Below are 24,864 nucleotides of genomic sequence, written 5' to 3'. Positions count from 1 at the left end.
TCTATGGTCGCAGCAGCATCTTTGTTGCATATGCTTGTCTTCACTGAGGAGGATACAGTTACCTTTGGTGGAGCACTGGAATCAGGCGTTGGATCCATAATCAGCACTGATGCCAGTTCTGAATTCGCTATATCTGGCCCTTTTTGGTGGTATCTGGAAGCAAACCTGCTGGAATGCTGGGCATTCGCAGGATGCAAAAACAACATGGTGTCGCCAACAGACTCATCCTTCATGGGTGGGGGGGGCTACGCTGGGTTAGCTCTCTGTCCACGAGCTCTAGTCATAGCAATAGCAGCAGGAACACATTAATATTTTGTAACTCTAAGCCATTCAGCTGGTGCTGAAGCTTTTCTTTTATTATTATTATTATTATTATTATTATTATTATTGTATTAATTGAGAATGGACCTAGCTTCGAGAAGCAATGGATTGCTTTACAGAGTTATACCACAATACAGATACACAATGGAGCGCTTTACAGGGGTATGCAACAGTACAGATGCATAACGGAGTGCTTTTCAGAGGTAACAACAGAACTATCCTACCCCCGCTGTAGATCTATACAGCGGGGGTATAGATACAGAGGACACAGAGGAGGGGTACAGCTGTACCAGGTGAGGGGAAGGAAAGGGGTGGCGTTGTCTAGCTATTCAGGAGGCACGGGGGGCGATGTGATACAAAAAGCAGAAATATCACAACCCATTGCCCCCCATCATCGCTGGCGGGCTGTAAAATCGGGGGTTTTACCCACCGAATCGCCCTTCTCAATTCCCTCTGCCTCCCTCCCCAACTAAACACACCAAATCATAACACACACGCAGACTTACCTGTTCTCCCACGATGACTCTTCCTGGTTCTGACGTGCCTGTCAGCCCCTGCGTGCACTTGTATGTGGCAGGGGCACGACAGTTTGATTTTGAAAGACCACTGTGTGGTCACAGAGTGTTCTTACTAAATCAAGTATTAGAAAAAGATCTTTTCACCTAACACCCTTGAGTTCTTTTCTGAATTGTAGGAGCGTGGGGGTGAGTCTGATGCTGACTTGAGGACGTTACATAGTCTTGAGATGTAGGCAGAGAAGGATGTTTTCTGGTCCTTTCCTTTTTGCAGCAGCAGATTTCATGTCTGCACCTGTCCTGGCTTCTGGTGGTCTGCTGTCTGCCAGAGATGCTGAGTTTCTCTGCGAGGTAGCTGGGTGGCTTGAGGGCAACTGCCTTATAGATGATGCATCCAGACTTGAAGGTGATTCATGCGTGCAGTGGGAGCCAGTGAAGGTCGATGAGGGCCGGGGGGATGTGGTCATATTTGCATACAACCTGGATGAGGCATGCTGCCATGTGTAGGACACTTCTCAGGGGCACAGGAGCGGCTAACGCGAAGCCTTTCAGGAGGGCATTGCCCCATCCAGGTGGAATAGGACCCTTTCTTGAAGGGTGGAACTAAAGCTGCCTGGTGGGAGGAAGGGCTTGAGAGAAGTGTTTGTCTATGTGGAACCCAAAGGACTTGGTGCAGGAGGTGAGCTCATTTGTGAAGCCCTCAGGGTACACGGTTGTTAGCCAGCTTTGTATGTGTGGGTGTTTGTGTTTTTTGTGAGGAGAAAGAATTCGGTCTTGGAGGAGTTGAGCTTGAAGTATGCAGTGGACATGGATCTACGTTTTTTTGTTGTTCTGGCGGGGGGCTAGGGGGGATGTCCCCCGCAACACCCCGCTCACTGTAGTGAGCAGGGTGTTGCGGGGGACACCCCCCAGCCCCATACCGACCCCAGTGAAACACCTAAACAGATACCATGAAAAGTTCGAACTTTTGGTAGTTAGAACTTTTCGTGGTGTGTGTTTTAGGTCTTTTGGTGGGATCGGTAATTTTTATTCAGACTTTTCGTCCTATACCGTGGACATACAAAACTGGATCAGCGAGAGGCAGGTTTTGAGCCTGTGAATGTCCTTAATGGAGTTAATCTTGAGGTATAGCTGTGTGTAATCGGTGTATTGGCGGATGTGGATGGTGTGTGTTAGTATGAGGGTTCCCAGCGGTTCCATGTATGGATTGAAGATCATTGAGGAACGGATGGAGCCCTGCTGGACTTCACAGCTAACAGGTAGCAGTGGCGATCTAGAGAAATCCATCTAAACAAACTGATGGCGGTTGGCGAGGTAGGGTTTGAGCCATCATAGGACAAGTTTGCTGATCCCCATGCGCTGGTGTAGGGTGTCCGTGAGCGCCTGGTGGTTCACTGTGTCGAAAGCAGCTTGGAGGTCAAGTAGAACCAGCAGACTAGGGTGGCAGTCGTCAAGGATGTTAAGGGCATTGTCAACCACCTGTATGGTTGCCAAATCCATACTGCATCTGGGTCTGAACCCAGATTGGTAGGTTTGGAGGAGATTGTTGGTGTCGATTTGTTGCTGCAGTTGCGTGGTTACCACTTTCTTCCATCCTGCATGCATTATATAAACAAACAAGGAGGGATGTGATCTCCAGGACCTTGTAGGCTGAACATTCCGATATGGAAGTGGTCTCTGGAGAATTCCATTTCTCTGAGAGCCATAACCATTACAGGAATACAGAACGAAGAGGCAGACCTCCGGAGCAGGCTCTTTCACGCAAATCGCAAGTGCTAGGTTCACCCGTCAGTAAAAAAAAGGATGTTCCAGAAATAGGAGTTGCCTCACCTGGATTTGTTCGCTTCAGAGGGCAATGTGAAATGCAAGAGATTTGGATTGGGAGTGGGCTTAGGCCTTTGGTCACAGAGGGAAGCATTTCACATTCCCTGGGAAGAGACCTCCGTTTTTGCATTTCCTTCAGTTCCTCGTTATTCCGAAGTTGATCAACAAGTGGGCAATGATCCACAGAGTAACCATGATACTCATTATACCCCATTGGCCTGTGAGGACATGGTTCTCGGACTTGGTGGAACAGAGCAAGAAATGCCCGTCTCACTACCAGTGTTTTCAGTGATCTCCCAGCAAGGTGAGGGGAATTCTTTATCCCCTCAACCGCCGAAATTAGTGAGCCGGTACCTGAACAATTGGTACTAGGATATTTGGCCCTCTATGAATAGAACTTGAAGATGGTCCAGGCAGCCAGAAAACCCTCTACACTCTCGTAGTACAGGAGTAAGTGGATTGGGTTCTGCCACTGGTCTACAAAAAACAAGCATTAACCCCCTTCAGTGCATTTTCGATCGTGCATTCTTTTTGACTGCGTCTAGCGAGTAGGAGCAACTCAAGATGCTACTGTGTCAGCTTCATCTGACTGGAAAGTTTGATTAATACCAAGGTTTTTTGGATCACACTAATTGATTTTAGAATGGCCTACATTGTGTTAAATGTGCCCATTAGTTGGTATATTTGCGCCGTTTGAAGAGCATGCAGTACTCTAAAAGGCTTCTCAGAGTTCTCTTTTGGCTGTTCTATGTACCCAAGGTACCTTGCGCCGATCTGTATTGCTCCCTTTAAGTACGAGGTTATTGGGCCCAGCCTATACCATTCTCTGATTGTCATGACTCGACCCACCAAGGTCTTATAACCAGGTGCCAACAGCCGAATCTGCAATTTCTGTAGAGCCACTTTGCATCTTTTGAGGGCACAATGATGCAAGGACCTGGGCCAGTCTCAGTCGCGTTCGGGGAGGAACTGCAGTCACACTGTGCATTTCCCCCAGCCAACTTGACACCCAAGCTTTTGTTGTGTTTTTCGGGCTTATATCCTCTCTCTCCAGTTCCACAGTATCTGTTTTGAGGTTTCCATTCATTAAAACGCCCCCTCATAGGCCGGATTATCAGAACATTGAAGGAACGCCAATTGACTTCATCTTCTGATTGGTCACAAAACACAATATCCTGCTGCGCGATGAACCTACATGGCTCCGGGTAAGACATACAGGGGAGTCCGCTTGGTTGTGCATGAAGATGGCAGTACGGACTGTAAAAGTGTGTTGTAAGGGGAGACGTTGACATGTAGGCATGGCGTCCATGTTGCATGTGTGTTGTGAATAATTTTGAATGCATTGTCCCTTTTGGTTTAATGTTTTAAGCTATGTTTATTTCTTTTGATTATGCTTTAGTGTAGTTCGAGTTGTGAGATGCCATGAGTTGGCACCGCTGTGGTGACATTTGTTGGTCCTGACATTGCTCACTTCTTTGGTAGGATTCATCGCTCACTGATATGACTTCACAAGGTGCTCTTCAAGAGTGATTTAGTAAATGAGCAACCATGCGATTGAATTTCACCCGAGTTTGCCATTTGTCATGATTGCAGAGCTGACAAGTTTCACCATGTACTTCCTGTTTCTTTCCAGTGAATTCTAGTACTTGTAGTCTTCCAAAGTTGAGAATGGACAGAAAGTAAACTAGTGGTCCTGGAATGTATATTGAATGTACATGAAAGACTAACCCTCCAATGCATGTGACATTTTGATAGCTCTGGAAGCACAGCCATACCAAGGTTTCCCTTCACTTCCTTACTTTGCAAAAGCAGTGTGCCTTAACCAGGTACTGTCTCTTGATGGCCCCTTTGCCATAGTCATGATTTGTTCACCCAAAGTCCTAGAGCTTCGAGCCACCTGCGGCATATGCAAGTTCTGCAGACATAGATGCACTTTCTGCAACCACATTAAGGAATCAGTGTAGCACGACTTTCATTTACAAGGTAGTGGCCAGTCTCGAACTCACATGCTAATGTGTCTACTTTGTGGCTTTTTTCTGGCAGGGTTTAGGTGTACATACAGATTGTGTGGATTTTAAGTAGTTGGCTCCCATTTCCATCGCCAACCCAACATTGCAAATATGTGGACGCCTGTTGCTCGATTTACCTGTCTTATCTGTTTGTTCGTCTTTGTATATGCCTATTTTTCAATTTGTGAATCTGTGTCTCTATCTATCTATCTATCTATCTATCTATCTATCTATCTATCTATCTATCTATCTATCTATCTATCTATCTATCTATCTATCTATCTATCGCTGCCCATCTTCCTGTCTTTGAAATGATGTATTTATCTAGTTATGAATGTATCTATGAATCTATTGGTCTATCTATCTATCTATCTATCTATCTATCTATCTATCTATCTATCTATCTATCTATCTATCTATCATTTTTTAATCTATTTGCATATATCTGTTTTTCTGTCTGTCTATCCACTGGCCTATCTTCTTGTTTGTCTTTCTTTCTGTATCTGTGTATCTACGTATGTTATCTTATGGTATGTAAAAGGTACTTCTAAGCAGCAGGAGAGCTGTGATTTGCTGATGGTAGCATCAGTTCGGTTGACACTGTCCACTGAGCGAAGGTGTGTTTTTCGATTGGTAATCTCCATGTGCTGTTGGGCGGGGCTATGTGTGGTTTGCTATTGTGGTGTAGTGAAGTGTGTGCGGTTTGTTGTGCTTTAAAGGTGTGGTTGCGTTTAGTTCAGATTTCGAGCGGTGTATGCAGAAGGCTGAGCTTTTAGTAGTGTTGGTTAGCGGCAGTACCCTTTCCTACCCCTGCTATTCTGACTAATTGTGGCCCATACCCCTTCACCTGTCGTACATTCTAGTTTGTTGCAATTACCACCTCTATGGTGTATGCAGAAGTGTGGGTTTTAGTAGGGTTATTTAGTGGCAGCACCTTTTCTACCACCAGTGTTTTGACTAAGTGCCATCCATAGCCCTTCCCCTTTAGTACATTACAGTGTACCGCAATTACCACCCCAAACGTTCCCCCAGGGGTTGAGTGCCCTGTGGTCCATCCGTTCCGAGATCGGGACGCCTCTCTCTCCCCTGCTTCCATCGAAGGCCCTCTATCAATGGTCCAATTAAGTCAGACCCATCTCCCTCCACTGTTTCCCCTTTGACAGGGGGGAAGGGTACACCCTAGGTCTCAAAAACCGCCCCTCTTATTCAGACACATCTCTCCTTCCTTGCACTCCACTCTGGTCTGGAGGAGCTAAGGGAAGAACACCTAGATTTGAAACACAGTAGCAGTGTGGGGACCCTTGGAACTGGCATACAGCGCTACAGGAGAAACACTTAGATTTGAGTTACAGCAGTAAGTAGAAAACACTTAGATTTGAGATACATGGCTGTAAGTAGAAAACACTTAGATATGTGATACCTGGCAAGTGGGAAAAATGCTTACATTTCAGATACAGCAGTAAGAAGAAAACACTTAGATTTGAGATGCTTGGCAAGTGGGAAAAATGCCTAAACTTGAGATACCGCAGTAAATAGAGAACCTCCCTCAATTGGAACACAGAAATGATTGGACAATTATTTACTTGCTGTTAAGACAGATTTCTGAACTCTGTCCTGGTGGCGCAGAAGTTCAGAAGGCCAACCTAATTACTTGGAACAGGGTAACCTCTGGCGAGCCAGACCAATCAAGGTAGCGATCGCGGCGGTCAAGACTAGGTCTCAAGAGGGGTGAGGGTGACTGAAAGCCCGCAATGAGCACACAAAGCAAGGACACTTACAAACTACTCCAAACAGTTGTTATATTAAAAATATATACACATTTATTTCCAGGCCTTTAAAACAATGACCGTAGCGAGAAAATCACAATATAACAATAGTAAACCAACACATACCATACCAATACAATATATATACAAATACAAGAAGTCTCAAGCGTTATATGCACAAAATGTGTAGTCCACCTAAAAGGGAAGGAAAACAGGCAGTGCGAAATAATGCTTAGACCCAGTTCGCCTTCAGAGGCACCTAACTAGATGGAAGTCCGAGCCCTGCGAAGAGTAGAGCCTTGTGCTCAAAAGTACCTGCACACGCTGGTGCCAACGGGCAAAAGGAGAAGCTCTTCGAGGGAAATCAGGCAGTTCGGTTTAGTGCACAAAAGAAGAACAAGTTCCGCGACTCAAGCGCAGCCTCCACAGTGGGCAGAAGCAGAGCGCGAGTACGGAAAAGGGCGCTGTTTTGACACAGCGGGGAAAAGCAATGGGCTCCTGCAGGAGGGCGACCAGATCCTAGCTATGCTACTCACCGGTCCCCGATGCAAGCAGACCCAGGCTTCTCCGCGTCAGTTTCAGTCGCTGGCAGGTTCAGAAGAGCAGGGAACGCCTCGTCGTCGTGTTGAGTAAAAAGACGTCCCAATCGAAGAAACCTGCACAGTTTGTTACCACAGCAGGGCAACGGAGCGGCCGTGTGTATCTGAGCCAAATGTACACTACTCACTTCAGACCTGGGAACGCCAAGTGTACGAAGCGTGTGAGAGTGACAAGGACTCGAAATACTACACAACCTGGCGGCGGTTACAGAGCAAGACTCCCGTGTAAACTGGTCAGTCAGCTGGATGGCCCAAAGACACTTCCGAAGGCTTACTGGCAGGAGATGGTGAAGATGCCGAGAATAGCTGTTCCCGCTATTCCAAGGGTCGAAGTACCAGTACAGGCCTTCTGGTTCGATCAAAGGTGAAAAGGGTTTCACAAGGCGACAGCAGTGCAGAGGAGAAGTCCTTCAGCGGGCCACCAGCGATTCCTCCGTCCAGCCTCTTGGTTGCAGGATACTTGGCTCCTGTATTCCTTCGTTCGTGAGAACTCAGGAGATCGACATGGTAGTGGTGTTTCCAGCCCCCTCTTATCCACGGTTCCCTTCGCGCCAAAACGGAGGGGACCCAATGGGAGATCTGCTCATCAACACTCGCACCATTCGTGGACCAATCACGGACCACGGTGGTCCCAGGCATTCACACCACCCTAGACTCTCTGGCACCCAGGATGTGTATTGGGACCAGACATCCCAGCCCACATCCTGGAGGCACACACAAGACATGTAGAAGCCCGCGAAAGCATCCGTGTTTCGCGGGAAAGTACATGCCCCAATAAGGAAGGCACCGGGTCGGCTCGACCTGGGGAAGGTGAAGGGAGCAAGACGGTCAGCGGACAGGACAAAGGAGCCTTGTGGTCTGGCCATTTTGGGAGCCAGGCCACCATTTTGGGTTAAGCGCGGAAAACGCGCTTAGAACGCCAAAAGGAGCTCAAAACACAAGAAACGATCGCTGCCACCATTCCCGTCCCTGAATTACTTGCACCGATCAGATACAATCCTAAACGAGTATCTAGGACCTGTAGAAGGCTAGAGACCCAAGAGAGCTGTAACTTAGCTTACAGTGCCCTCTTGTGTCATGTTGCACGAAAGCCGCAACATGATAAAAGAAACTACGGGAAACAGCGTTCCCCGGTACTGACTGTCTTAAGGGCATGTCAGTTTCCCCGTAAGAAAGGAGCGATAGCCCAGAGGAGTGCGGCAGAAGGCTGCACTTCTCTGGCAAAGTCGAGAACAAGGTGAAAAACAACAGCAAAAAGTTTAGGGGTTGCCATATGGAAGGAAAATTACCTACAATTACGAAATCTTTCCTAACACTTGCTGACTGACTTCGTTTGATATGTTGTTTAAGGTAATAAGAGTGGTAGGTTTTAATGGAATACAGTACTCCCACCCAGACCACACTTACATTATCAGTCGCTGCTGGTTGATGGCGGCAGGCTTCCAAGGCGAACAAGAGCAAACACGGAATGGAGCTGCTTCCTCAGGCGCTGCCATTAGAGGAGGGCTTCCCGGGCATGTATCTACTTTTCTGAGTATCCATGTCTATGTCTATTTATCTATCTATGTATTATCTATCTGTCTATCTTTCTAGCTACCTATCTTTGTGTCTGCCCTCCTGACTGTCTTTGAATCAATCTATCTATCTATCTACTTATCGGCCTATCTATTAATCTATGTATCATTGGTGCTGCCTGTATGCCTGTATTGCCTGTCTGCTTGCCTTTCTATCTTTCTGTATCTGTGTATCTAGGTGTCTATTCCTATGTAACGATCTACCTTTATGTTTATGTGTCTCTTCATCTATCTATCTATCTGAAACGGAAAGAAAAAAGAATATGAGAAAAAGAAAAGCCATTTTTACCTCTATATTTTAAACATTATTAGTAAGGGGTGTGTCAATCAGAAGGCTCAGAACAGGGGCTTTACCACACAGTAAAACCCCTGCTCTGAGTCTCCTCAGAGCTGGACGCTGATATCTTCCCTCACAGGGAATCGGGTAAGTTTGCTCCCTCATCTTGTCCTTCCCCCACCCCCAACCCCAATTCCCACACTACCAACCCACCTCCATCCAAACCCCCCTTACTCTGCAATCATCCTCCATCCCTCGCCAGTACCGAGAAGACTCAGTTCTCCCAGTGCATCTCCTTCCTGGAAATTGCCACTTTGGAAAGGAAGAAGGGACTACATGTAGTTCCCTTCTTCTCAATCCATGGTGGTTATCTTGTTTTGTAATTTTTTCTCAAGTTGAGAAATGGCAAACACACTGTTTCTCAATTTGAGATAAAACTCTATTAGTGCCCCGGAACAACATGCTGGAGCACTAATAGCAATAAAACCCTCACTTCGCTCTGGCTTCTAACTTATGCACGAGGCGTTACCTGACCGTTACATTGCTTAATTATTGCATAACAATATCTAAATAACTTCTGCAGTTTAAAACAGATCAAATTGCTGGATGACTAATAAAAGGGTCTTTGCATCTTGTACTGTTCCTATTCCAAATAAATAAATAAAGCAACCTACTGCCAAATGATAGAAAGGGTAGATTGCATCTTCATACGCTGTTCTTAACTGCATTAATGCTTAGCTGTGCGAGCGTGAAGCACCCAATTCGCCCAAAGTCTTCCTTTTCCAGTAGATCTTCCAGAAACCCTTGCATTACCCTTTGACTTGACCATCCGGCAATTATCCTCCAAGTGTCGAAAACAGCCTAATCAGACCTGCATCTTTCCGTTCAATAAGGTTCTTAATTGCATTGTAATTGAAACAGCTTTGTTTGCATCTGATCATCTTGTACCATAACTAAGAGATCCAAACATTCTACTGGGATATGACTGAAAGTTAGGGCCTAGTTCAAATCAAACTCTTCATCACTAATGAATTCCACACATTATTTCAACTCTGTTTCTGGACCTTTCCACAAATTAAAGAGATCTATATAACATAAAAATATCATAATGTTATTATCCCATATTTTGGATGGATTGTTTAAGACATAATAGTCCTCCTAATACTACATTTGAAAATTAGCGGAACATCTTATTTGTGAAAAAAAGAAATCTTTGTTAATGAGAAAATAATGATGTCTCTATACATATTTTATAATTTCCAATAACATTTTTGTGTGCTCTTTAAAGTTTATAGAACGGTTTCTCAAAAAAAGAAATCTGGAATTTTAAGACCATCAATATGTGAAATGGCTGTATATAAGGTAGAGACATCTAAAGTTACATGAATATAATCAGAATGGCAAGGTACGTTGTTTAGTCCATTTAGTTCTGCTCTTGCATCTTTATTGTATGATAGCAAACTGGTCAAGAATAGTGGTAAATATAAGTCTACAAAACTAGATCATGGATTGATTATGGAACCAATGGACCTTACTCTAGATCTTCCTGGAGGATTTTTTACATGTTTGCGCATCTTTGGAAGTAAATAGAACTTGGGTATGGTAGGATGAATTAAAAAGATATATTGAAATTCACCTCTAATAAGTAAACCTGGATTGCACCAGAGTTGTAATGTTTCTTTCAAAACACAATTAAATTTCAATGTAGGACCATTTCTCAGTAGTTGGTAACAGTTATGATCCTTTTAGTTGTGTGTAGTCTTCCTGGACCTATTGTTTGTGACCACACTATACCATGTATCCAGCTTTATCAGCTGGTTCAATCACGCAATTCGGACAATTGCATGTTGTCTACATGCTCAGATGTTCCACTTTGATTGTTACTAGAGTGTATGCATGTTTTCTTGCACTGTGATCCAGGCAAACTGGATTGGACATACATTAATGCATCACTCAGATATACTGTTTCGGAACTGAAAAGTGCTCTGTTAAGACTTTTTATCAAAACCTTTATGCATTAAATTGTGTGGTAAAAATGAAAATCTGTTTTTCCAGACAACCATTTGTTCTTGTTTTCTCCTAACCTGAAACAATGTTATTCATGTTGTAAAAACGGTGTGAGGAGTGTACACTACGTTCAGTCACCCTGATCACTTTTCTGTTTTTTGATCATTAACTTACCTGGGTAGATCAGGGTTTAGCCAGGAGCCCCATCTTTACTAATCTCCAAATCGGACCATTTTGAGTTATAATGGGCTAATCAAGGACTTTTTCAGCATCTATGTTTTGTTCCACAATCATTTTCAGGATAGAAATATTGATGAATCTTTGCCAAATTTCGCATGAACAGTGCTTTAAGTGGGGCGGGGCTAGCGAGGGCCATGCCCCTGCAGTCTCCAGAAAGGGCTCCCGGGCCGGTGCCCTGGAAGGGCCCACTCCCAACTAGCCCCTGCCCCGCCGACACCTGAGGCAGCCTCTGTAGCAGCTGCACAATTACACGAGCTGCCTGCAGGTGTTAGCACTTCAGATTAGAAAAAAGAAAAGTCATCGCCAAGAGGTTTCATGCTGGTTGATGACTACTCGTAAACAAAAGGAGAGCTGGCAGTCCAGCCCTCCTCCTGTTTCAGAGAACAGAGTTATCAGCAGCAGGCAGCCCTTTCATTAAAGGAGCCTGTGTTTAAAGCGTTGCACCACCCGGCTCCTTGAATGAAAGGGTGGCCTGCTGCATGTGAGCTGGGGCACAACGGTGTCACACCTTTGGTGCACCCAGTCCCTTCTTTTGTTCAAACGGAGGGGCTGGGTGCATCAAAGGTAAAAATGACGGTGTGCCCCAGCTCTACTTCTTTTAGCAACCACCCTCCCTTAGGCAAGGGGGGCTCTTGATAGGGGTTAAGTTAGGCCACACCCCCTAATGAGAGTCTCCCCTCTGTTTCTATGAGCATGAGTGATCAGATTTGGCAAGATTTGCATGCACAATTTGGTGTACTTTCATGGATGAAAACAAAAGTCACAGATACAATCATTTTTGCATTTTCTTATGTAAAGTCCGATCTAACCTTAATTGTACTACTGCTGCTTAAAATATTTTCTGCCTATTGATCTAGTTATCTGCCTGTCTGCATATTCATACCTACGATTATGTCTGTATATCTGCTTGCCTAGCCATCTACCCTTCTTTCTATCTTCATTGCCATCTAGACATCCATCTATCTGCCTGTCTTCCTCTCTCTTTATCCGTTTATATGCATGTCTTTCTTCATGTCCATCTATCTGTCTGTCTGTCTGTCTATCAATCTATCATGCTATTTTCGTATCCATCTGTTTATCTTATCCTTCATTCTGCATATCTGTATATCTGTCTAGTAGCCTTTCTATATGCCTATCCATCATTCTGCCTGTCTCTCTGCCTATACACCTATTTCTCGGACTGTCTGCATGCCCAGCTCTGTAGGCATCTGGCTGTATATGCCTGCGTATACATCTATATGTCTGTCTGTTTTCCTGTCTATTCATCTGTATACCTACCTATCTATCTGCCTATCCACTTGTATTTCGCCTATCTGCCTATCCATCTGTCTATTGTGAGAAACCCGAAGGTCTATCCCAATCGAGTCCCCGGGGATCTGTTATCCAGGTGGCCAGGAAACAGCCATCGCTATTGGATCCAGTTCCTGGGGTGGACTAGTGCAGGAGGATCACCGGGATGGGGGTGTCCTCAGGGAGTGGAACGGGAACACCGACGGGTGAGACGAGATATTTCCCTTCTGTCAAACTCTCTACCCTATCTTACTATACACGACATTCAGCCTCTCTACCCCCCCCCCCCCCTTTTCTTACACAAACACTTTTCCACAGCAAGAAAGACAATGGACTATCAACAGAGCAGTTTACTTCGCATGTACCAAAACAAGGCTCAGGCAATTGACCATAATCGCACACACCTGACGGCCCTTTCCCTTCCCTACAGGGATAAAAGGTGGAGCTCGACAGCACAGGAAGATCATTAGCAGACCGCACAACGTGAGATCTAATAGAGCCCGGCAGTTCAAGAGAAGGCGAAAGATGGTGCGTGTCGAGAGGCTACCAAGGGGAGGAGTGACCTTGCCCTTATCGACAGAGACCCGTGACACCTTTATAGAAGGAATCATAAGACCAGGAACAATAGCCTGCGCGTGTTGCAGCAGATGCCCACGGTACCTGGTGCCTCCTCCGCTGACAGCCAACCCGGAGAGAGACACCTGGCCCAATGGTACCGGTCTTGCCTCTACATACGAGAAAGCAAAGCTGTTCATCACAATCGGTGAGTCGAAGGAAGACCCAATAAAGAAACCGAACTTTGTGAACAAAAGTAGCAAAAGGCTAATTGAACTTTGAAACAAAGAACTGTTATTTGAATTGTGGAGGAAAACCAGCAGAGCAAAGTCAGACACCATGTGGGTTCATGCTCGTGGTGATTGCTCCATTGATGAAACTACAGATACCATAAGGCCACGGGAGAGCCGCCAAGATAGATCAAAATAGTCATGTAGGAGGTCCAGCAAAAGCCCCGTACATTTGCAAGTCTTTGACCAATGAACTGTAGAGAAAGCAAGGGGAGTGAATCATGCAACGAGAGGAACTGTGGGAAGTGAATCCCGCAATCACTGAAAATAAATTGAATGTAAAGTTGGCGAGAGTGAACCGGAAAGGGGTACGCCAGTAAAGAAGGGGCGAAGTCTGAAGTCCCGAAATACAGTGTGTTGTCAAGAGTAAACCCGAACAAGGGATGTCCACGAGTGAACTGTGTTAACGAGACAAAGAGAAAGTGTACCATCCCATTTGGCATTTGGGGTCCGAGCCAGGCCGAGGGAGATCCAGGTGTGAAAAGTTATCACCCAAATTTCACTAAAAAGGAACTGTTTGAGTAAGCAAGTAAGATTGTGAGAGGTTAGCACCTGGAAGAGGGGGACCCAGCAATGGAACCATCATCCAAAGTGTCTGAGGGGAGCCTGCACCCGGAAGAGGGGGACCGGGGGTGAAGCCATCACCCAAAGTGTCTGAGGGGTCCAAGCCCTGAACAGGGGGGGTACCCACGGGTGAAGCTATCACCCAAAGTGTCTGAGAGGTCTGCACCCAGAAGAGGGGGACCCAAGGGTGAAGTCATCACCCAAAGTATCGGAAGGGTCAGCACCCAGAATAGGGTACCGAAGGGGATGAAGCCATCACCCAGAGTGATACATGAAATAGAACTTTTGTATTTGTTTTGTTGAAACTATCAGGCCCTCGAGGGTAAGAGATTTTTTATTGCAAAGAGACTTTAAGCCATCAGAGAACCTAATAGCTGGAGCGCGCTGGGTAAAGCTTCAGTGTGTGCTGTGCTCAGGAGACCCACCTTGTCGCCTGCTGAAAACGTGGCAAAGTGAGACCCCTGGCAATCACATCCTGACTTATTATTAGAGAACACGTCTTTCTTTACTGGACCCCTATCCCACTCCTCTTTTGTATTTAGCGTAAGGACTTGGCAATAGGTTTTTCTTATTATAGGCCCTTTTATTTTGACAAAACACCACTAGGACTGCCTTATTTTCATTTGATGGTCGACGCTTGCTCCCATCCTAGATTTAGGTTTAGATTAGGTGTTTTTCCAACCGGCTATCATTGTTCAATAAACACCCTTGAACTGTGATCAGTTGTGTATGTCTTTACTGTTGCCACCATGAGTTCCTTACATAATCTATCTTTCTATATAACTATCTATATGTCTAGGCAGATATCTCCTTATCTGCCTGTCTATCTATCTTACCTGCCTCTATGTATGTCTATCCATCTATTTACCATGCGTGCCAATCTATACTCCTGTCTATCTGCCTGCTGTCCTATATATCCACCTATCAGCCTGGCTCCATGTCTGCTTATCCATCTGTCTAATTTTCTATCTGCTTTGCCATCAATCTGTCTATCAAGCCATTGATAATCCTGCCTGCTATCATCACCTATCTCGCTGTCTGCCAGAAATATGGATTGCTAAAAAGATAGATAGATGGATAGATAGATAGCTTAGATAGACATGCACATAGATACACAGATAGGAATATAGACAGTCACATAGGTAAGACCGATAGATCCCTATAGATAGTGAGACAGGTAGAAATATATATAGAAGGGTGGGCAGGTGTGGATACACAAAGATTGACAGGTAGACAAAGAAGATGGTCGCACACACACACAAACTCGTCAAAACACGCATACCCATCACCCACAGACCACGTGCAGATGAATAATTGTCCTTGTGTTTTTCTTCCCCAGGTTGGTCCTGGGAGTGCTTTCAGGAGTGGGGCCCCCTCAGCAAGTTGGCCATTCCCAGCATTCTCACTGTGTGTTTCGAGTGGTGGATCTACGAAATTGGGACTTTCCTGGCAGGTCAGAGCATATTCTCTTCACACCTCAGTCATATGGTTTATGAGTACAGGCTTGCGTGGTACTGTCTGCTTCTATTATGCATCTTCCCCTGCCTGCATCACCTCCTTCTCCCACAATCAAGCTCAGCATCACAGGTGGACCCAGTGGTTTCACCATGTCTTGTTTGTTTGTTGTTTGTTTATTTGGTATAGCGTAAGACCAAACCCGAAAGTAGCTGGGCTCAGAACATTACAAGGATGCTTGAGAACTTAGTTGCAAGGTGATACAGTAATACAGTGTGATTTAGTAAACATCATTTCATACTGCGTAAAAAGAATCAGTTAATAGCGGGAAACAGAAGCAGGGTGACATAGATGGAGCCATCGGAAGGTCCCAAAGGTCAGGGGAGGCCCATGACATTCCTAGAAGCTAACGGCAGATGCCAGAAAGTGTTAGGTAGGGGCAGGAAAGCCGGAGGGCAAAGGGTGGCAAAGCGAGGGGTCATAGGGAGGAGAAATGGTCAAAGTTTAGGTATCATTAGATCGTATCCAGGTGAGGACCTTCCGCCTGAAACTAGGGTAGGGTTGGTCAGTTCTAAGATATAGAGGAAGTCTGTTCCAGGTTTGGGCAGCTATGACCGGAAAGCTGGAGCCGCCGGCTGTGCTCTTTTTGTATCTGGGCACCACTAAGGTATAGGCGTTAGTCGATCTTGTGGGATGGTTTGACGTTCTCTTGTTGACTCTGTCTGCCAGGTAAGGAGGAGCTACGTTATTGAGACATTTAGAGGTGAGAGAGAGTGTTTTAAGGGTAATCCTATCCTAAATTTTTAGCCAGTGGATATTTCTTCTGGTGGCGGAAACATGATCTCTATTCGGGATATGTAAAGCTGCTCTAAGAACGTTATTTTGGAGAGATTGGAGTTTATCAAGAATGTTCTTGTTAGATCCCACGTATAGAGCATTACAGTAATCCAATCTGGATATGATAAGTGCATTGGCTAGTGAATTGCAGCTAGTCTCAGATAGGAATGATCTACAGGTTCAGATCAATTTGCAAGTATAAGCTGTGGAGGATGCTAGAGTATTGATTTGTTTCTTAAAGGTGAGTGCTGAGTCAAGATAGATCCCAAGGGTTTTGACTGCAGGCATCACTTTGATGACGTTATTGTCGATGTTGAATGAGGCATAGTTCGGTCAGGTTTTTTAATCGCCGTCTCTGTGCCAAGGATCAGTAGCTCCATTTTGACGTCATTCAGGCAGAGGCCGTGAGATGCCAACCATGCCTGAATGAGGAGATAATTCTTGTTTACTAAGGCCGAGTCTTCCAAGAAGTTGCCCGAAAGGGGGATGAGGATCTGAGTGTCATCTGCGTAGTTGGTGTCAAACAGGGGCTTAGTAAAGACGTTGTACATCGTGGGAGATACACATGATCCTTGGGGGACACCGCAGGAAACTTGTATGGGATCGGCGGCTGCTAGGGGCGAGAAGACTCTCATTGTATGGTTCGCAAGGAAGGATTGCACCCAAGTTATCGCATCACTTGAGAAATGGGCGGCCGAGCTGAGATGATTGCATAACACTGCATGAACTACCAGGTCGAAAGCCACCGATAGGTCAGGGAGGAGTAGCATAGCTGACTTAACATTGTCCTTCAACTCGTCAATTTGGGTCTTGGGGTCAATCAAAGCTGTTTCGGTACCATGAAGGGGATGGAAGCCAGATTGACGTGAACCTAAAAGATTGTTGGTTTCTAGATATTCCTGAATTTGCAAGTAAGCTAGTCTGTCAATATTTTTGAGTAGGAATGGAACGGTGGTAATGGGTCTATAGTTTGTCGGTATGGCAGGGTCAAGTGTTTGTTTTTTAAGCAAGGGAAGCACCCAGGATTGTTCTAAGTTATTAGGTACTAGGTTTGACTTGAAGGAAGTGTTGATAAGCTTGGAGATGAAGGGAGCTAGATCTCTAGCTGCATCTTTTATAATGTGGGCTGGGCAATTGTCTCCTTTGCAGTTTGAAAGTTTCAGTGAGAGTATAATTTTTTTGTCTCTAGTATAGTTATTTGTTTGAAGCTGAATGGGTGGGGGGTGTTATTATGCAGGTTTAGCGGAGGCTGTGGCAATGGTGGAGGCTACGCCGGCAAGAGCAGGGAAGCTTTCTTGTTGGCAATTTTGATTTGTAGAGAGCTAATTTTTCCCGCTAGGGCATTTTGTATATTAGTACACCACAGCTTGTTTTTAGGAGTGTTGTCAATTTGAGGTAAGGGTGATTCCATTTCGCGAAGGATGGAGAATAGTTCCTTGGTATCTGATTTGGCCCTAAATATTCTATCATTATAGGTGTTCTTTTTAGTGCTAATGATTTCCTTTTTGTACCATTTAGAGTGAATGGTTAACTTAATTTTGTTCTCCTCGGTCGGCGAGTGGCGCCAGATTTATTGCAACTTTCTTTTTTGAATTCTTAGGTCTTTCAGCTGCGGTGTGAACCAGTTATTCAAATGAGAAAGTTGTCTACCTTTACAGACTTTAATCGGAGCAATTGTGTCAAGTGCCTTGATCATGGTGCTATTGTAGGCTTCCACAAGTAGGGTCGGGTCTATGATGTTGTCTAGGTTGTCAAGAGTGGGGAGGATGTGTGGTAAGAGATGTTCTGCTAAAATTTCTTTTTTACTTCTAGTAGGGATCGGCGGGGCCATGAGTATTGGTTTAGGGTGAATAAGATCAAGTGAGGCAGAGAATGAGATTAAGTGGTGGTCCGTCCATAATTGCGGTCTTATGTTAGTGATGCTGATGTTGCAGTTCAAGTCAGCAACCCAATCTAGGGTCCTACATTTACAGTGAGTAGGGGTAGCAACTTTTTGTGTCAGGCCATAATCATTCAACAGTGCGGCAACAGCTGAGGCATATTTGTCATTGCAGTCATTAAAGCCGAGGATGAAGTCTCCCAGTAGAAGAATGTGAGCCTGGTCTTTAGTATTATTGGTCAGGATACTCGTTAAGTCGTCCTCAAAGGATCCTAGTGGTCCAGGTGCTCTATAGATCACGTAGATGGTAAGGGTACGGTTGCATGATAGGTGGAGTTTAGCAGTAAGGAGTTCACATGACAGAAATAGCAGGGTAGTGGCTAACCTGATAGGTAGATTGGATTTGTGGATGATGGCTAGGCCACCCCCTTTAGTGTTAGGTCTGTCGACTCTTAGAAGTTGGTAACCATCTGGTATTGCTAACATGATTGCAGGGCCAGCAGCCTCGTGGAGCCAGGTCTCTGTTATGACCAACAGGTCCAGATTCTCATTACTCAAGGTATCTGAGATCTCTGTGGGATGAGCTACCATAGATCTAGCATGGATAAGTGACCCAGTTAGTAGTAGGGTACTAGTAGGTGTGGTAGTAGTCAGTTGTTTATTTTTAGTAGGATTAGCTCTTCGTGAGGTTAATTGGTTGGTTGCCGGGAGGGTCGGAGGCAAACAGGTAGAATTGAGATATGTGAGCGTTTGTTAGCTAAATCGATATAACCTCTGTAGGTGTGGTAAAATGAAGGTTCATGGAGATGGTACAGTCTTGCCCTCAGTCTCATATTTATATCCTTAGGCGGGCATGAAGCAACAGATGCGAGTGCCATAGTAGTAAGGAGGCTTAATGCAAAATGTAATGCCTGGGTATTAGTGGTTTTCAACATGGTCATAAACAGGGAGGAGCTGGTAATAGGCAGGTCCGGGTTTCGGCTATAGGTCTAATCTAGTAGCACATACAATGGTGTGCACTAGTGTTAATTGTAGCATTCAAGTGGTAGGCAGTTACATAGTGTTACAATATTCGAGTTGTTTGGCAAGTTCAAGCAAATACAGTTTGGGCTGAGACTTAAGTGGTCATAGACAAATACAGACTGTTGCAGTATTCTATGATGCAATATGTTATGCTAGGAATTAATTAGGACTAAACAGATACAGTTTGGCCTAGGACCTAAGTGGGCATATGCAGGTACATACTGTTACAGAAAGCTAGTAATTAGGCAGTGTAAGCAGATACAGTTGGGCTAGAGATCAAATGGGCATAGATAGATACAGACTGTACAGTTATATGAATAATTAGGCGAAACTAGGCAAATATATTTGGGCTGATATATAGAGGATACATTAGTAAATGGCCGGTGCAAGGTGATTCCGAAAAGTCGCTAAGAGGTGTAGTCAGATGCATAGTCGCGTGGGTGGCAGGGGATTTTAAGGCATCGAACCTGTGGTTAGTAGAATCTTAGCTAAATGGGACTGGCATGGGGTCTTGTAAGGTTGGTGGAGCCAGGGAAGGTGGGCAATGTTTACAAATGTATTGATGAGGCCCAAATCAAATGATGAGCTTTAAACATAATAGGGCAGGCGGTATGGACTGGAGGAGTCCATGCAGACACTTAGGAGCTCATTTTATATGAGCTCGTAATTTGATGGTAGGTAGCCATTACGTGAACAATTGACCACCTTTGTGTAATCTGCACGTCAGAGTGCAAAAGGGCAGTGGATGTGCTATTGTGCACACGCTGTCTCTTGCCCTCCCCTCTTACACTCCGCTGTGCAAATGAAGTAAGCGTAGCTTGCAATGTACATATGGCAGGCAGCGTTTGCATTTGATACCTAGGGGGCCCTTCTGCTTTTCGCTGGCACATGAAGCAGGCAGACCACATGGGGATCCCCAGCATTTGCGCAGCCCAAATGCTGGAGGATGTGCATGGCAGAGAAAAAGAGAGCAGTGGGAACACAAGTTGCATTCTGCCCCTTCTCTCCGCCATAGAAAATAAGGCAAATGTGGTGCACTGTTTATTGAAAGAGTAAAAGGACTTTAACATTGTCTCCACTATGTCAGACACTTAGGGTCTGATTCATGGCAAAGGTATTTACCCCTCTACTGTAACATCACCATTCCCAGGCTGAGCATAGTCTCCTATCACCTATTGCGACTGCTGCAGCTTATCAGTAAAGCTCGCTGCAGCTTATGAGTAAAGCTTATGAGTAAAGCCCTGCCCTCTAACATGGACATTGCCAGCCTAGATATACATTCGTGTACTCTCAGAAGACCACTTTCAACATGTCCTCCAACATGGGCACTGCGGGTATAGGGGTAAACGCGTGTGCTCTGAAACAGGCACTGCCAGCCCAAATCTAAACTTCTGTTCTTTTACAATGAACACTGTCAGAGAAGGCGTGAATTCCTGTCCTCTTACAACACACGCCGTCAATCTTGGCTATTTACATCCCATCTCTAAATGCCTGTCTTTTAACATGTTTACGACTGTGGTTGTCCAAACTCCGGTCCTCTAAAATATCCTCCGGCTTCCCAGATGTAATATCCAGCTTTAACAGGTCCACTGACAGCCCAGATATCAGTCCCTGTCTTTTAACACCTTAGTGCTCTCCCTGCGGCAAACGGGATAATCCCCTATCCCTGGGAGGGAAATGAGCTGTGTTGCACACATGCAAAGTGCGGTTTCTATTGTAATCATAAAGCAAAAGTGGGGCCCTAGGATTGGAACCGTCCTTGCTAAGCTCTGTCTATTTGTAGTGATACCCTAATTGTTAGTGCAAGGTCACAGGATGCATTTTGAGGTGAAGCCCACACCTCCTTTTGGTATGATAGAGGGGGTTTTCCTGGATACCTCGAGTTTATTGTTTCTTTGAAAAAATATAGATTTTCCATGCTTTTGTGTTTAGTGATAAGTGTAGGTTTAGGATGACCACAATTGTGACCACGAGCCCACACCACAATTGATGAATAAACCTGCACTTATCACTAAACGCAAAAGCGTGGAAAATCTATATTTTTTCAAAGAAACAATAAACGGCGAGGTATCCAGTAAAAAGCCCTCTTCTATTGTAATCACTGTTACTAAATCATAGAACTAATCTGAAAGTGTTTATGCTAACTCTTTTTGAGCAAAATAGAAGAAAAAAATAGAATTTTCTTAGTACTACATAAAATGCCTGGCATGAGCATTGCATGTGCTAACAACACCAGTTTGCAACCTTTTTTCATGCACAGTTGACAGTCGCACTGAAGCACACATGGGGCTGGAGGGAAATGTGGGAGCTGAGGCTTCTCAACCACTGGGAATTCCTCTTGGTAGCATCCCATTCCATCGCATGCTATTCCTTCTGTGAGCTTGCATACAGGGACTAACCGTGTGGACTTCAGTCTTGACCAGTGGGGCGAATCCAGCTCCAACTGGTAGCCCATGTCCTCAAAGCATGGCAACACAAGTAACCCCTGGTGTGTGTCAGCCTCATAGAGCCTTATAAGTGAGGTACAGCTAAATGTCCTCATCGCAGGGAGCCGAGGACCCTCATTTGCTCTTAATCCTTTGCAGAAGGACTCACAAAGAAAGTCATACATCGATGATTAAAAATACTTGAAACGGCACTTTTCACTGCTGGGATTTCTTCTGGGTAGCTTTCCATTTAATTTTTAATTTGTTTCTGTCAATCAGTGTTGACAAAACCCCCAAAGCTAGCCGTCCAGTATAAACTGCTAAGCACGATCAAATCTATGTCCCCGCTGCACGGGAAAGGAAGCAGCCCCAAAGGTTTACCAGAGTCAATAGGCCTCACGGGGCCTCGTTGATGAGGTGTAGCTTAAAGCACCCAAGAGAGCAAGCTTGGGACCGTGTCTGGGCATATATGCTTTCTGCTTGAGCAGAGCCCATCATAAAACTAAATGGCACAGATGGCTCTGAAGAGGGCAAGCTTGGAGCCGTGCCCAGGCATATATGCTTTCTGATTGAGGAGAGCCCACCAGAAAATTAAATGGCACAGATGACTCTGAAGAGAGCAAGCCTTGGACCATGCCCGGGCATATATGGTTTCTACTTGAGGAGACCCTACCAGAAAACTAAGTGGCACAGGTGAGTCAGAAGCCCTTAGGTTAGGAAGTGTTGGCCCAAACATTTCCATCCATCACTGTTTGGTTTACAACATTGCCAAACAAGTAGGGTTTGGACAACTGATTCCAGGAACCATGCACGAGTGATGGGAGCTGCCTATTTCTAATGGCGATGAATTCAAAATGGAATTAATACTATTTCTGTCGCCTCTAAAAATAAGAACTAATATTTTCTTCTTGCAGGTCTGATCAGCGTGACGGAACTAGCCGGACAGTCCATCATTTATCAGATCGTGGTCCTCTTTTACATGGTAAGTCCTTTATCTATTTTCATTGAGCAGCGGTAAAAACGTGAGATGTTTATTTGGATCAGGGCCATGTTCCTGGGGGTGGTAATACTGCAGATATATCTCTGCGCACACTGTTCCCTCTGCCATTGGCTCTGCTAACTTGCTCACTGCTGGTGCATCTGTCTCCCGCACCCCACCACCACCCACGCTCTGATGAGGTGACAGCCTTGAGTGGTCCCTGCTTCCTCCACCGGCATACCTGCAGTTGGTGTTTTAAGTGGGCCAGGGCTCCCTGGTCCCACCACAACATTGGTGGGACACATTATCCCACCGTGGCCGCATTTGCGACGGGAGATGCGCCTGCCATTTTCGAGTCAGGCAAGTTGACAGAAGTGTCAGGTCACTGTAACTTCCTCTTGTGACCCCTCACGCAAGGGGTCACAAGAGGAAGTTACTGTTCTTTTGTTTCCCCAGGTCACTGAGGCGTCTTTGACCCTCTGCAAACCTGGGGACTCCCAGCTCATTTCTATGTTTAGAAAAGATGGCTTGAAAAGTACACAAGGCAAGCCATCTTTTATAAAGCTTTGCCGACAGACAAAGAAGCCTCGGACTTTGTCCGTTGTCAAAGCTTTATAAAAGATAGATTGAATTGTGTACTTTTCAAGGCATCTTTTATAAACAGATAAATATTTTAAAAGATGGCTTGAAAAGTTCCCAAACCACAAGGTATGCATACAAATGTATAAATGTTATATATTTGTTTGCATACTTTACTATGGTGTGCGTACTTTTGACGCCATCTTAAAGTACACAAACCATAAAAAGGCACGCAAATAAATATATAAATGTAAGCATTTAGATATTTATGTGCGTACCTTAGTATGGTTTGTGTACTTTTCAAGCCATCTTTTATAAATATAGAAGTATGTAACATATTTCTATGTTTATAAAAGATGGCTTCCATAGTCCACAGACAATAGTAAGGTACGCATACAAATATATAAATGCTTACATGCATTTATATATTTGCGTACTTTACTATGGTTTGTGTACTTTTTAGGCCACTCCCATCACACAAGCCACGCCCCCAAATGAGCCCCCCCCCATCGATTTTCTACGTCACCTAAAGTCCTGCCTGCAGTCGCGTGCGCACTGTCCCAGCCCCCCCCCACACTTCATCCTCATTTTCAGGCTCTGCCATGCCGCTCAGAGTAATGCCCCCGGCAAAGGACTAGATGACTGTGGCCCTCCTCATTGTTTTCCATCTCAAAGGGGAGCCCGCCGTCCATGCGTTTTTCCTTTCTTTGTGCGATGTGTAACTCGTGTTATGAGCATTGCACTGGGGACACTCTGTGATCCCCGTTTGTTTAGGCTTATGGTTCTGCTACTGCATCTTCATCTGGCCTGTTGGATCCCCCACCCACACCTTCAGGCCTGGTCTAGCTTGTCATTCCATGCACAGGACACAATACAATGAACTGTGCTAAACTTCCTGCGGTATAGTGACCCATTCATAAAACATTTTTAAAACTGTTTAAAATACTTTCAAGTTAGGTTGAAGTCACCCAAACACCTGCACCTCGCAACAGAAGAATTAGATATACCATTAAGTCCCTGCCCACATGAAAACTATTCCAGCTCCTGTTTAGTGATGCAACGTGTAGCTAATAAAAATATTTGTTTTCCCTATTAGTGGCAGTATATTGATCATTTTTTAAAATATGCATGAGAGCCGGTGCTCAGAATTCGAAGGCAATGAACTCCATTGGCTGTGCAAGTTCCCATAGAGGCCTGAGAGGTAGTCTGACCCATGGTACCGTGAGCACACCACAAGAGGTCCTGAGGCCTTGCACTCTCAATGATTTCCATACTGGGGGCCATTCTTGGGAGCGAAGGGACAGGGCATCTTGCTGTCCTGTTGTCTGGTTTTCCATCAGCTAAGTACTGAACAGCATGGCTCCTATATACTGAATGTCTTGGCTTGGCACCAGATGCAATTCCTCCAATGTGTGCTTGTTTAGAAGAAGTGTCAATGGTGCCATCTTCATCCAGCCATCAAGGCATGAGAAGACCAATATTTATTTTTTTATCAGAATCCACACAATCAGCGCAAGAACCTGCCCGCACCCTGGATGTGTAGGCATGCAAAGCAGAGGTACTGCCTGCACCCTGGGTGAGTAGGCATGCAAAGCAGAGGTACTGCCTGCAGCCTGGATGTGTAGGCATGCAAAGCAGAGGTACTGCCTGCACCCTGGATGTGTAGGCATGCGAAGCAGAGGTACTGCCTGCAGCCTGGATGTGTAGGCATGCGAAGCAGAGGTACTGCCTGCACCCTGGATGAGTAGCCTTGCAAAGCAGAGGTACTGCCTGCACCCTGGATGAGTAGCCTTGCGAAGCAGAGGTACTGCCTGCACCCTGGATGAGTAGCCTTGCGAAGCAGAGGTACTGCCTG

The 24,864-nt window shown here is 45.2% G+C and overlaps 1 protein-coding gene across 1 annotated transcript in view; it reads left to right on the top strand.

The window, feature by feature from the left end:
- Positions 1–24,864, top strand: part of LOC138488297 (multidrug and toxin extrusion protein 2-like) — a 624,530-nt gene that overhangs the window by 493,786 nt on the left and 105,880 nt on the right. Inside the window, exons 9-10 of the mRNA XM_069615180.1 lie at positions 15,171–15,284; positions 22,366–22,433. Coding sequence (XP_069471281.1) covers positions 15,171–15,284; positions 22,366–22,433 — 182 coding nt within the window. The remainder of the gene's footprint in view (positions 1–15,170; positions 15,285–22,365; positions 22,434–24,864) is intronic.

Source organism: Ambystoma mexicanum, chromosome 9 (assembly GCF_040938575.1).
Source record: "Ambystoma mexicanum isolate Mex_15411 chromosome 9, UKY_AmexF1_1, whole genome shotgun sequence".
Taxonomy (NCBI): Eukaryota; Metazoa; Chordata; class Amphibia; order Caudata; family Ambystomatidae; genus Ambystoma; species Ambystoma mexicanum.
Note: the sequence above shows the minus strand (reverse complement) of the source record. Positions and strands in the feature narration are given on the sequence as shown.